Source organism: Otolemur garnettii, unplaced genomic scaffold, assembly GCF_000181295.1.
Source record: "Otolemur garnettii isolate 467f Iridium unplaced genomic scaffold, OtoGar3 scaffold00007, whole genome shotgun sequence".
NCBI lineage: Eukaryota > Metazoa > Chordata > Mammalia > Primates > Galagidae > Otolemur > Otolemur garnettii.
This window is the reverse complement of record NW_003852402.1, coordinates 26429952-26442358: the sequence shown is the minus strand read 5'-3', so window position 1 is coordinate 26442358 and position 12407 is coordinate 26429952. Positions and strand designations below refer to the sequence as shown.

Sequence of the window (12407 nt, the reverse complement as noted above, 5' to 3'; positions counted from 1 at the left end):
AAAAAAAAAAAAAAGAATTGCTGTCTAGACTCGGTGCCTGTGGCTAAGGTGGCGGGTTCGAATCCAGCCTGGACCCACCAAACGATGGCTGCAACCAAAAAATAGCCAGGCGTTGTAGCGGGCGCCTGTGGTCCCAGCTACTTGGGAGGCTGAGGCAAGAAACTTTGCTTGAGCCCAGGAGTTGGAGGTTTCTGTGAGCTGTGATGCTACGGCACTCTACCCAGGGGGACAGCTTGAGGCTCAAAAAAAAAAAAAAGAATTGCTGTGTAACCCCAAGAAGCTGTGTGGTGCTTCCATCTGGCTCTCCTGAGCTGAAGGAGTTCTCAGTAAAGTCTTTACTTTAGAACAAGTTGTTCTAGGGAAAAAAGGTTGTTGACAGCAGAGTCTATTTTCTTTTGAGATGGCTTTATGTTTTTCTGCCCTGTGGGGTGAGTAGTATTGGCATTTACATGGGAAGAAATTAGGCAGCAGAAGCAACTTATTCCAAGGTCAAAGAAGCTGGCAGATCTTTTCCAACACGATTCTTTGTTTCTAGATCTTTCTGTTTATTTCAGGTGCCTCCATCTTGTTATTTCTATGGTGAACCATCCTCAGTTTTGGCATTTGGGCCTCCATACAAGCCCCCAAATAATTGTGCCATAAAGTAGCTATGGGATACCATGCTTGTGTGGTGAAAGATGACAAGACCTTTACAAATAAGTAACCAGAGTTGGGTTTCATTGAGCATATTTGCATGTATAATAGTTTGCATGGGAGATGCAAAGATGAAGTCTCAGCTCCTAAGGAGCATATTCTGTAGTGGGAAATTAGGCAAATGACTGATAGAAAGGGAAATTAAGGGAAAAGGGCTGTTAGGTAGAGACAGAGTCTTTCTTGCCCTCGGTAGAGTGCTGTACTTGCCTCAGCCTTCCGAATAGCTGGGACTACAGGCGCCCACCACAATACCCGGCTATTTTTTTGGTGCCATTTGGTGGTTCCAGGTTTGAACCTGCCACTCTTGCTCTGTATATGGGGCCAGTGCCCTACCCATTGAGCCACGGGCACTGCCCAAGGGCTGTTAGGTGCTTTTGACATTGGATTAGTGTCAAGATTCAGTGTGGGTCATATGGAGTTGGATTTCAATGGCAGAGAAAGGAGGGACCAAGGATCCCAAAGAGTGCAAGATTTGGGGCTGTGGTCTTGTTGGGCTGCAGCTTAGGATAACATGGAACAACTAATAGTTGAAAAATGTAAAACCTCATAAATGTAAGGCTGAGAAGTTGCTCGGCATGAAGGTAACTTTTGCTTTTGAACAAAGAACTTCTAGATTTTAGTTGTATTTAAGCTTGAGAGTGACTTGACAGTGGAACCGTATAGACGGCTAGGAGAAACAGAAATGAGTTGGTCCTGAGTCCAGGCACAGTTGGTGTGTCAGAGGCAGTGACAGACTGCCTCAGTCTGAAGAACTGACCACTGCTCTTCCATTGGACCTGTTCTAATTAGCTTCTAAGCTCCCTGGGCCAGGGGCTGTGTCATCTTTCTTTCTTTCTTTCTTTCTTTTTTTAAGAGACAGAGTCTCACCTTGTCACCCTTGTAGAGTACTGTGCTGTCACAGCTCACAGCAACCTCCATTACCTGGGACTACAGGCACCCACCACAGCGCCCAGCTATTTGTTGTTGCAGTTTGGCTGGGGCTGGGTTTGAACCCACCACCCTCATTATATGGGGCCGGTGCCCTGCTCACTGAGCTACAGGTGCTGCCCCAGGGGCTGTGTCTTCCACAGATGGTCTGCTACAATGCTGAGTATATATTCCTGAAAAATCTTGAGTTCTGCAAAATCATTCAGTAAAACTAAGACTTGATGAGAAAGGTAGAATCTCAGAACCTAGAACTCTAAATCCAGAGCCCTACTAAACAATAACCATCCCAGGAAATATTTGGTATAGTTAAACCTCCACTAGCATTTTTTTTTTTTTTTTTGAGACACAGCCTTAAGCTGTCGCCCTGGGTAGAGTGCCGTGGCATCACAGCTCACAGTAGCCTCCAACTCCCGGGCTTAAGGGATTCTCCTGCCTCCACCTCCCAAGTAGGTGGGATCACAGGCGCCTGCTGCAATACCCAGCTATTTTTTGGTTGCAGCCGTCGTTATTTGGCAGGCCCGGGCTGGATTCAGTCCCACCAGCTCAGGTGTATGTGGCTGGCGCCTTACCCACTTGAGCCATAGGCACCAAGCCGTCCGCTAGCAATTTCACACTTAGAATCAAAAGTCAGGGGTGGCGCCTGTGGCTCAAAAGGGTAGGATGCTGGTCCCTTATGCTGGAGGTTCAAACCCAGCCCTGGCCAAAAAACTGAAAAAAAAAAAAAAAAAGAATCAACAGGCAGGCCACCCTTTTTGGATGTATGCTCTGGAGCTCACAGTTCTTCAGAGACTTAAGTCCTAGAAAATAACTTTTTTCAAATGGAGATTGCTTTTATGAAAATTAAATACTATCTAAAGGTAGCCTTTAAAAACTCAGGGAAATGTCACCAAAGTCTTCATTTGTATGTGCAGCTCTCTTCAGACCAAAATAGAAGGTTATCTTAGGGCAGTAAACCAGCTGCTTCATCAAGCTAAGGCACTGCTAAAGAATTTCCCTCTGTGTTTGTGTTTTCCCTAGGGTCCTGATATATCTCAAGGCTTTGTCTCATTGTGAAAAAGTTACCCCATCACTTAAAATATTGATGTGCTAGGAGAAAATATGATCAATCTGACTTACCATGTTATTGATAATACTGTTAGCTACGAATCTCATATAATTCAGTTGGGTTTTTGAACATAGTAAAGCAGAAGAAACTGTTATTTCTGGGCCTCTGTAGTACTAAAAGTTGTACTTATTTGCTTACTAATAGCAGCAGACAGCTGATACAGCTTATATCATAACCATTCTTTTAACCTCTGATAGTTTAAGGTGTCTCTGTATAGTGGGTGTTCTTAATGCTGCTGGCCTAATTTTGGATAAATTCCTATCAAACAGTTGACTGTCATAGAGGGTAGGTCAACTTGTAGTTTTAACCATTTGTCATATCCTGATTCATGATAATGTGGGAAGACTGAACAACCCCAGACCAGCTTCTAAATAGCTACGGTTTACAAAATAAAACACTTTATTCTTAGACTTAGGGATCACGCAAAGGTTCTCTGAATGGCTCTCCCACTTCTCTACTTGGGAACAGAAGTAGTAAATGTGGTGATTATTTGTTTCCAGAGACAGGCCATGATCAATAGCAGATTTAAAGGTAAAAGCTGAAACCACAATGGCAATGTGGGGCCACTAAAGGCATATCTGCATTACTTAGACCTTGAACACATTGTTTAGTTTTGCACACTGTTAAACTTCCCCACTGAGGGGATAATATATCAGTATGCAGTCCTTACAGTTGATCATTCTAATTCTGATATAAACAGTATGCAGTCATTACAGTTGATCATTCTAATTCCCAAAATTTGTATCCAGTGAGACTCAGGGTTGATTCCAAGTTGAAGCTTGTCACGACACGATCCTTATAGTGACAGGTGCTTCTCTTTTAGGAAAAGCCAAGTGTGACAAATGACTCTCAGTAAAGCCAGATGATCGGTGGTTTATTCAAGTAGTAGTTTAACACTGGAAAGAGGGAATAAGGTCCAATAGTGTAGTACAAGGAATGATTAGGTGAAGACTGTCACATTAAATAGGTCATCATTTTTCACACCTATCTGATAGCTTTGTCTTTAGGATTTGAATGTTATTCAAGTCTAACTTGAAATTCCCAACGGCGGGGTGGGGGGGGCGATGAGTAGCCTCCTTTCTATGCGTCCTTCCTCTGATCTTAGCTCTGGCTTATCTGAAAGGTTGAATATTGACTTTCATCTCTGTCGTCTAACAAACTGCCATCTTGATGGATACAGAAAATCTAATATACTCAGAAAGGTAATTGTAAAGGAATTTAAAACCTGTGAATGACCATGCAAGACTCTGTCAGCTGGTGGAGTATGTTCTTCCTGAATGAGCTCTTATGGTCCATCTTTGTTACTGTAGTAATATTTTTAGAGCATTAATTAACATAACTATTATAGATCTAGTAGATTTGGGGATGTTACAGAAATGTTTAGCTATTAGTGTGCTTTGGGAATAAGGTTCTATAGATTTAGATTCTTCCAGTGTATATAGGAGGGGCTTAGAAGCAGCTACTTAATTTGAAATCAATATTATTGCAAGAAAAATGAATATTGAGGTTGCTGTCGCTGTGGTTTAGTAAATGGCTTCACCAAAACAAACCCAAAAAACTCTCAGAATAAATTGTGCTGAGGCTTGATTTTAGATTTCTACATGTATAGAAGATAGTTATTCACTTTGCTGTTGGAGTTTTAGAAGAGGTCTAATGAAGCTGAGAACTTACGAGGTGTAACAATTAAGTTTGCAAACATCCTAGAAAAAGTGCTACATACCTCATTGCTGAATATTGCAATGGTCACCTTCATCTGGACCCCCTGAGTAACTGCACCAACGCCAGCACCTAGTCCACCCTTCAGAGCAGTTTTGGATCACTTTCTGGACTGGCCATCAGAGCTGTCATATTACTTGATGGCCTGGATCTCATTAAAATGTCTTCCTTTCAAGATTTCCTTTATCTTTGAGTAAAGAAAAGTCATTGGGGACCAGATTGAGTGAGTAGAGAGGGTGCTCCAATACAGTTATTTGTTTACCAGCTAAAACTCTGGCATAGATAGGGCCATGTGAGCTGGTGCTTTTGAAGCAAGAGCCATGAGTAGTGGCCAAGATTTTCAGTTAAGATTCTCTTAACTGTTTCTCTAACAGTGTTTCCTTGGTCTGCTATGTTACCCAGTGATTTTGACCCATAATTTGATGGATTTCTGCAGTATTTTCATCAGTTCTGCTCATTACTAGCTGCCCTGACCTCTCATCATCAGTGACACTTTCTGTCAGAAAAACATTTACTCCATTTGTACATTGCCATTTTCTTCATGGCATTATCCCCATAAACTTAGATTAATATGTCACTGATTTCACTTCAACTTTTTTTTTTTTGCCCAGTGCTGGGTTTGAACCCACCACCTCTGGCATATGGGGCTGGTGCCCTACTCCTTTGAGCCACAGGCGCTGCCCTCCACTTTTTTTTTTTAAAGACAACTTCTCTGTTGCCCTGGTAAAGTTCCATGAGCTAACAGCATCCTCTTGGGCTCAAGCAGTCCTCTTGCTCAGCCTTCTGAATAACTGGGACTACACATGTGTACCACTACAATATAGCTAGTTTTTCTGTTTTTAGTACAGATGGGGTCTTGCTCTTGCTCAGGCTGGTCTCAAACTCCTGAGCTCCAGCATTGCACTCACCTCAGCCTCCCAGAGTGCTAAGATTACAAGTGTGAGCTATTGTGCCGAACCTTCACTTTCACTCTTACCAAGTTTAACAAATTTAATGTATGTTTGTTGCTTTAATTTGAGCTTTGACGTTGTTGCAGTGGTACACAAAACTAATGAACGCCACTCAGCAAGATACCACCACCTGCCACCAAGAACACAACTGTGAGATACTGACATACCAAGGTTATGAAACTTACTGGGTTGATTATATAGTGCTGTGAATGTAAGCACAGGGTGGCAGGTTCACAGACTTAATTGTCACATCTCATATCTACACAGTAAAAACACTCACTGTGCTCAGTACTAGTATCTCAGAAATTCATGTAAGAAACAGGGTTTCCATTCTTGACTATACCTTTCTTTTTTGGAAACAGAGTCTTACTCTGTCACCAAGGCTAGAGTGCCATGATGGTCAGCCTTGCTTACAACAACCTCAAACTCAAGGGCTCAAGTGATCCTCTTGCCTCAGCCTCCTGAGCAGCTGGGACTTCAGGTGCCCACCACAATGCCTGGCTAGTTTTTTCTATTTTTAGTAAGAGACTAGGTCTTACTCAGGCTGGTCTCCAATCCTGAGTTGAAGTAATCCTCCCACCTCAGTCTCCCAGAGTGTCAGGATTGTAGACATGAGCCACCGTGCCTGGCCAGTACAGTAGTTCTTGAAGAAATGTAGTCAAGAAAAATATAGATAAATGTTTCCATCTTTTAAAGTTTTTTTCATTTTTATTTTTTGCAGGTTTTGGGGGGCGGGGCTGAGGCCAGGTTTGAATCTTCACCTGGCATATGGGGCCGGCGCCCTACTCCTTTGAGCCATAGGCACCCTCGATCTTTTCATCTTTAACAAATTTCAAGTGACTTTAAACAGAAAAGCCTTAATTTTGTTTAATCGCATTCTTTATAGTTCTGGAGTAACAATGTGCCACAATTAAGTGCAACTCACCACCAGTATCTCCAATTATTCTTTTCTAATCCTAGGCTTTTTAAGTTGGTGAAACCCTTTCCTGGAAAAAGAGATGGTTGTAATAGCTATGCTACTGAACGCTGTATATAAAATGCTGTGTTTAAGAGTAAAGTTGCCTTTTGTATTTGTAATCTTACTGCTGTGATAGCAGCCCTCTGAAATAAAAGCAGGTGTACGTGGAGGGTGCTTAGAAAATTCTGAGAGCCACCTGTGTTTATCGTAATCTCAACATGTTAAAAACAGTTATTTTGTCTTCTGTTGTGTTCTTAATTAAAATACAAACACCCTCCTTTGTGATACAACTTTTCATCATCTGTATCAGTTTAGGGCTAGGCATGGATTCTGCGCTTCCATAGCCTTTTTCTCAGGTGCATGACAGAGCCCAGATAATGGCAAATTTGCCTTGCTGTCCCACTAGCAGGACTCAAGTTAAAATCGTGTTCACTCATTTATAATGGGGGAGGGAAGGCAGGGTTGGTTTTATTTAATGGTCCTTGTCTCTGAATGCTATTCAGATTCATTTCTTTCACCCTGGCAGACCTGTGCCATGGACTTATCTATTCTCTGGTCTGGGAGTACATTCCTCAGTTCTTGCTTTCTTAATCCCTCCCCTCCTCCTCCCAAATGTGGCGTTGCTCTTCTCCAAACTCTCCAGTGAAGTATTTGAGATGAGTAGGCAAGTAGTTAATGAAATATACCTGGTAGTCACATCTGTACTCTCACATCTGTATCAGTTCTCTTAAACTAGTAGTTTAGATGGCCAATCATTTCTGTACCACAGACTAAGTACTCATTATAAGGTAATTGTTTCTTGGAATTTGAAATTAATGGTTTGATCAATTTTAATTTTGTGGAGATGCCAAGGGACTCTGGGATGATAAATTATTGGATTAGGTGGAATCACTTTTCCAAAGTTTATATTGATGTGTTGCCAATGTAGATTTACATTTTCTTGGAATTTTCAGCCACAAAATATTGAGCCTACTGTGTGACTTCACTCTTCTACCCCATGGCCAAGAATGGAAGGAAAGACCTATGGTCAATATCTTTTCCTCACATACAGTTTCTTGTTCAGTATCACAAAGTTAGTAAATATGGAAGAAAAGCAGCAACTTCTTCTCCCAAGTGCTTCTCTTTAAGCTGGAGAGTTTGCATATATACTGAATTGTGTTTAACAAGAGTTAGGGATCTATGCCCTGTCCATCAGAGAATGAAGATGGTCAAGACAAAAGTGAATGGGTTGGCTTAGCACCTATGGCTCAAGCGGCTAAAGCGCCAGCCACATAGACCTGAGCGCTGTGGCGGGTTCTAATCCAGCCTGGGCCTGCCAAACAACAATGATGGCTGCAACCAAAAAATAGCCGGGCGTTGTGGCAAGCGCCTATAGTCTCAGCTACTTGGGAGGTGGAGGCAGGAGAATCGCTTGGGCCCAGGAGTTAGATGTTGGCTGTGAGCTGTGATGTCATGGCACACTACCCAGGTTGACTGCTTGAGGCTGTCTCAAAAAAAAAAAAAAAAGAGTAAGTGAAAGGGTTGGCTCTGCACCTGTGGTTCAGTGGTTAGGGCTCTGGCCACATGCACCAGGGCTGGTGGGTTTGAGCCTGGCCAGGGCCTGCTAAACAACAGTGACAACAACAACAACAAAAAGGTAGGCATCGTGTCTCAGCTATTTGGGAGGCTGAGGCAAGAGATTTGCTTAATAAGCTCAAGAGTTTGAGGTTGCTATGAGCTGTGACCGGCACGGCACTCTACCAAGGGCAACATGAGACTCTGTCACGGAAAAAGTGAATGGGTTTAGTTTGGATGCCAACTACACATACTTCTTCCCTGCTAACCCATTTTCATCATTCTGGTTTTTTCCTTTGGAAAGATGTCTAAAGTGGTAATCTTCTGCATGGAAATTAAAAGTGGATAAGTAACTATTACGTGTTTTACCTGGTCTGTAAAGATCAAGTGCTGTTAGATCAGTGTTGCTTAATAAATAGCCATGTGATGCTAGCAGCTCTAGAAGCTCAAAAAGCATGAAAAGTCTAAAAGTAGCAGGGTTTGGGCCAGACTGCAAGTTTGTCAATTGAGATCAGTAGGCAAGTGCTTAATGATACATACTGGTTTTCAGAACTGCCATCACCAAAAGATAGGTATTATTAGCAAATCTCTTAAGCTAGGAGTTTTATGTGTCAGTTGTATACCATAGATAATAATTACTCATTTAAATTGAACTTTTCTTTTGAAAGATACATTTGAACTCAATGGTTCAAATTAATTTTTTTTTTTGAGCCGGAGCCTCAAGCTATTCCCCTGGGTAGAGTGCCATGGCCTCACAGCTCACAGCAACCTCCAACTCCTGGGCTCAAGCGAGTCTCCTGCCTCAGCATCCCAAGTAGCTGGGACCACAGGCGCCCACCACAGCGTCGGCCATTTTTTGGTTGCAGCCATCGTTGTTTGGCGGGCCCGGGCTGGGGATTCAAACCCGCCACCTTAGGTGTATGTGGCTGGCGCCTTAGCTGATTGAGCCACAGGCGCCGAGCCAGGTTCAAATTAATTTTTTGGACTGTCAAGGGACTTTTGCACAATAAATTCTTAGATTAGGCTAAATCACTTGTCAAATTTATATAAATCTATTTTCGTAAGGCTTCCTAAAAAGTAATTTATGAAAGGAAAGTGTTAATGTTTTTGCTTTTTTTTTTTGGCCGGGGCTGTTTTGAACCTGCCACCTCTGGCCTATGGAGCTGGTGCCCTACTCCTTTGAGCCACAGCCTCAAGCTGAGCCCCTGGGTAGAGTGCCATGGCTTCACTGCTCACAGCAACCTCCAGCTCCTGGGCTCAAGCGAGTCTCCTGCCTCCGCCTCCCAAGTAGCTGGGACCACAGGCGCCCGCCCCAACGCCCGGGTATTTTTTGGTTGCAGCCATTATTATTTGGTGGGTCCGGGCTGGATTCGAACCCGTCACCTTAGGTGTATGTGGCTGGCGCCTTAGCCGCTTGAGCCACAGGCGCCGAGCCTAGTTTCTGATTTTGATTGTAAAGCCTTATTTGCTAATTCTTCAGAAAATGTAAATTTCTTATGTAAGAAATTCTTACATATCATTTTATTTTATCAAAATTGTAATATTTGGACTTTACTGCTTTCAAAGACAGCAATTAGTAATTTATCCTGAGGCTTTATCAAATTTTAGGTTAATACACAGTTCTGCCAGTTTATTAGCTTGAAGGAATGATGCTGGCCTCCTGATCAGGTCAAGGAGGAGAAACAGTGCGGCCCCGTGAGGGTTAACTGATCACTGCTGTGCGGGGATGGTGTGTCCACAAGCTATGCAGCTTTTCTAATGAGGGGGTTATACACATGAGTAGGAATTCTCTTCACCTCAGCATTTTGGGGATTTGAGAGAAAGGTGGGAGTTGCTGAATTATTGTCATCTGAAACTTGGCAGTTGGGAAAGGTTGAGTTCCTGGCAGCTTTCCTGAAGAGGTAAGAGGGGACACCTGTACTGTCCATGGCCTGTTAAGGGCCATCAGCTCCTCTGGCAGTGGGGAGGAAGCTGGGCAGAAGTGCTGACATGCGTGTGAAAAAAAAAAAATCAGTACCTACACTGGGGATTAAACGTTGTTCTAAACTTAGACGTGTTTTTCTAGGGCAAACTATTTAAATTTACTTAAAGGCAATATACTAAGATAATTTTACAAGCACTTTTTGGTCAGGTTAAGATAACCAGTTATCTTCTTAAAATATAATTTGGTTATCGTAGCCTTTTTTAAAATTTAACTTGAGTGAATTTCAACCTACCCCAGCCCAGAAATTTTCATTTATGAGATGGGTATTTAATACCTATTTTAGGTACTGTTAAATAGTTAAACTGTAGTAGGATACTTGGCTTTGAAAATAATGGCTTTTTTTTTTTTTGGACAGTCTGTCTCACTTCGTTACCCTCGGTAGAGTACCATGATAGCTCACAGCAACCTCAAACTCTTGGGCTCAAGTGATCTTCTTGCCTCAGTTTTTCATTTTTAGCAGAGACAGGTGTCTCACTCTTGCTCAGGCTGGTGTTGAACTTGTGAGCTCAAGCAATCCATACATCTCAGCCTCCAGAGTGCTAGGATTATAGGCGTGAGCCATTGTGCCCTGCCTACAGTGGCTTTTTAAAAATAGTTTGCACTTTTTTTTTTTCCTTGAAGACAGAGTCCCACTTTGTCACCCTTGGTTAGAGTACCATGGCATCACAGCTCATAGCAACCTCAAAGTCTTGGCCTCAAGCGATTATCTTGCCTCAGCCTCCTGAGTAGCTGGGCACCCACCACAATGCATCTACCTCAGTGCCCAGCTATTTATAGAGACGAGGTCTCACTGTGGCCTGGCTGGTCTCAAACTTGTGAGCTCAGGCAGTCTTCCCACCTCGGCCTCCCAGAGTGCTAGGGTTACAGGCGTGAACTATGATGCCCAGCCTTGGTTTGCCCACTTCAAGCTTAATGCTGGCTCATGGTCAGGGCTCATAGGTTTTTCCAAAGTAAAAGGCCAGATATTTTAGGCTTTGAGGGACACACAGTTTCTGTCATTGGCTATTCAGCTCTGCTCTTGCACCACTAACTAAAGCAACCATATCCATTATGTAAAAATGAATGAGTTTGTCTAGATTCTAAATAAAATTTTATCTATGAACACTGAAATTTGCATTTCACATGTTTTAAAAATATAAAAACCATTTTTGGCTGACCGTCTGCACAGAAGCAGGTGGTGAGCTGTAGTTTGCCAACTCTGTCCTAGAGCATAAATTATAGTTGCCTGTTAGCAAAGTGGGGGTGACTTTGCTCATTTATATAGGTTTAAAATATGAAGGGGATACCTCGTTCAACGTAATTATAAATAATAGTATAAATATGGTAAGTACTCGCGCTCTTTGTACCCACCATTTTATATGTGAGGAAAGGGGGTGACGTGCCTTCAGTCGCATATGCTTACATTTGGAGGATCCTATAACTAAAGAAACTGGTGTGATCACAAACTTCAGTGTGTTCAGCTTGGGCTCAATAAACCAAGCCTCTGCTTTTTTATCCTTTGTCAGTATCCAAGGATTGCAGTTTTTTTACTAATTAAATCTGGTAGTTTAGGGCGGCGCTTGTGGTTCAGTGAGTGGGGTGCTGGCCCCATGTACCAAGGGTGGCTGGTGTTCAAACCCAGCCCCTGGCCAAACGGCAACAAAAAATGGCTGGGCCTTGTGGTGGGCACCTGTAGTCCCAGCTATTAAGGAGGCTGAGGCAGAAGAATCACCTGGGCCCAGGAGCTGGAGGTTGCTGTGAGCTGTGATGCCATGCACTCTACCAAGGGTGACAAAGTAAGACTCTGTCTTTAAAAGAGCAATACATAAATAAATCTGGTAGTTTAAATTTTTCTATAGATACTGAATAATAATAATGACCATGATAATGTTTAATTCTGATTTCAGAAAGATGTTTATGAAGGCTCTCAATTGGCTTGTTTGTGGCAGAACGTGTACCCCTAACAATTTCAATGAAACATAAAAGTAGATTAACCTAGAACAGCATTCCAACTTGCAAAGGCTTGAGAACCTGTTGACCACCACGGTGCTCCTCAGGCGGCGCTGTATTCTCACGCTCGCTCGTGTGCCTGGCCTGCAGGTGCTGTTAGTGAGCAGCAGTCGCTACCCAGACCAGTGGATTGTCCCAGGAGGAGGAATGGAGCCCGAGGAGGAGCCCGGCGGTGCTGCCGTGAGGGAAGTTTATGAGGAGGTGAGATGAACAGTAGTCTGTTTTCCTTTAGTACAAACTGTATTTTAGAGTTTTATAAGACAGGCCGAGGGAAGGTAAGAAGACAGGCAGGTAGGCTCAGCACCTGTGGCTCAAGCAGCTAAGGCGCCAGCCACATACACCTAAGGTGGCAGGTTCAAATCCAGCCTGGGCCTGCCAAAAACAACGACAGCTGCAACAAAAAAATAGCCAGGCGTTGTGGCGGGCGCCTGTGGTCCCAGCTACTTGGGATGCTGAGGCAGGAGACTCGCTTGAGCCCAGGAGTTGGAGGTTGCTGTGAGCTGTGATGCCATGGCACTCTACCCAGGGGGA

The 12407-nt window shown here is 43.2% G+C and overlaps 1 protein-coding gene across 2 annotated transcripts in view; it reads left to right on the top strand.

Moving 5' to 3' along the window:
* NUDT4 (nudix hydrolase 4) overlaps positions 1-12407 on the top strand; it is a 23469-nt gene that overhangs the window by 3871 nt on the left and 7191 nt on the right. For both annotated transcript variants that reach the window (XM_012801209.2, XM_003783354.3), the window contains exon 2: positions 11967-12077. In XM_012801209.2, coding sequence (XP_012656663.1) covers positions 11967-12077 — 111 coding nt within the window. The remainder of the gene's footprint in view (positions 1-11966; positions 12078-12407) is intronic.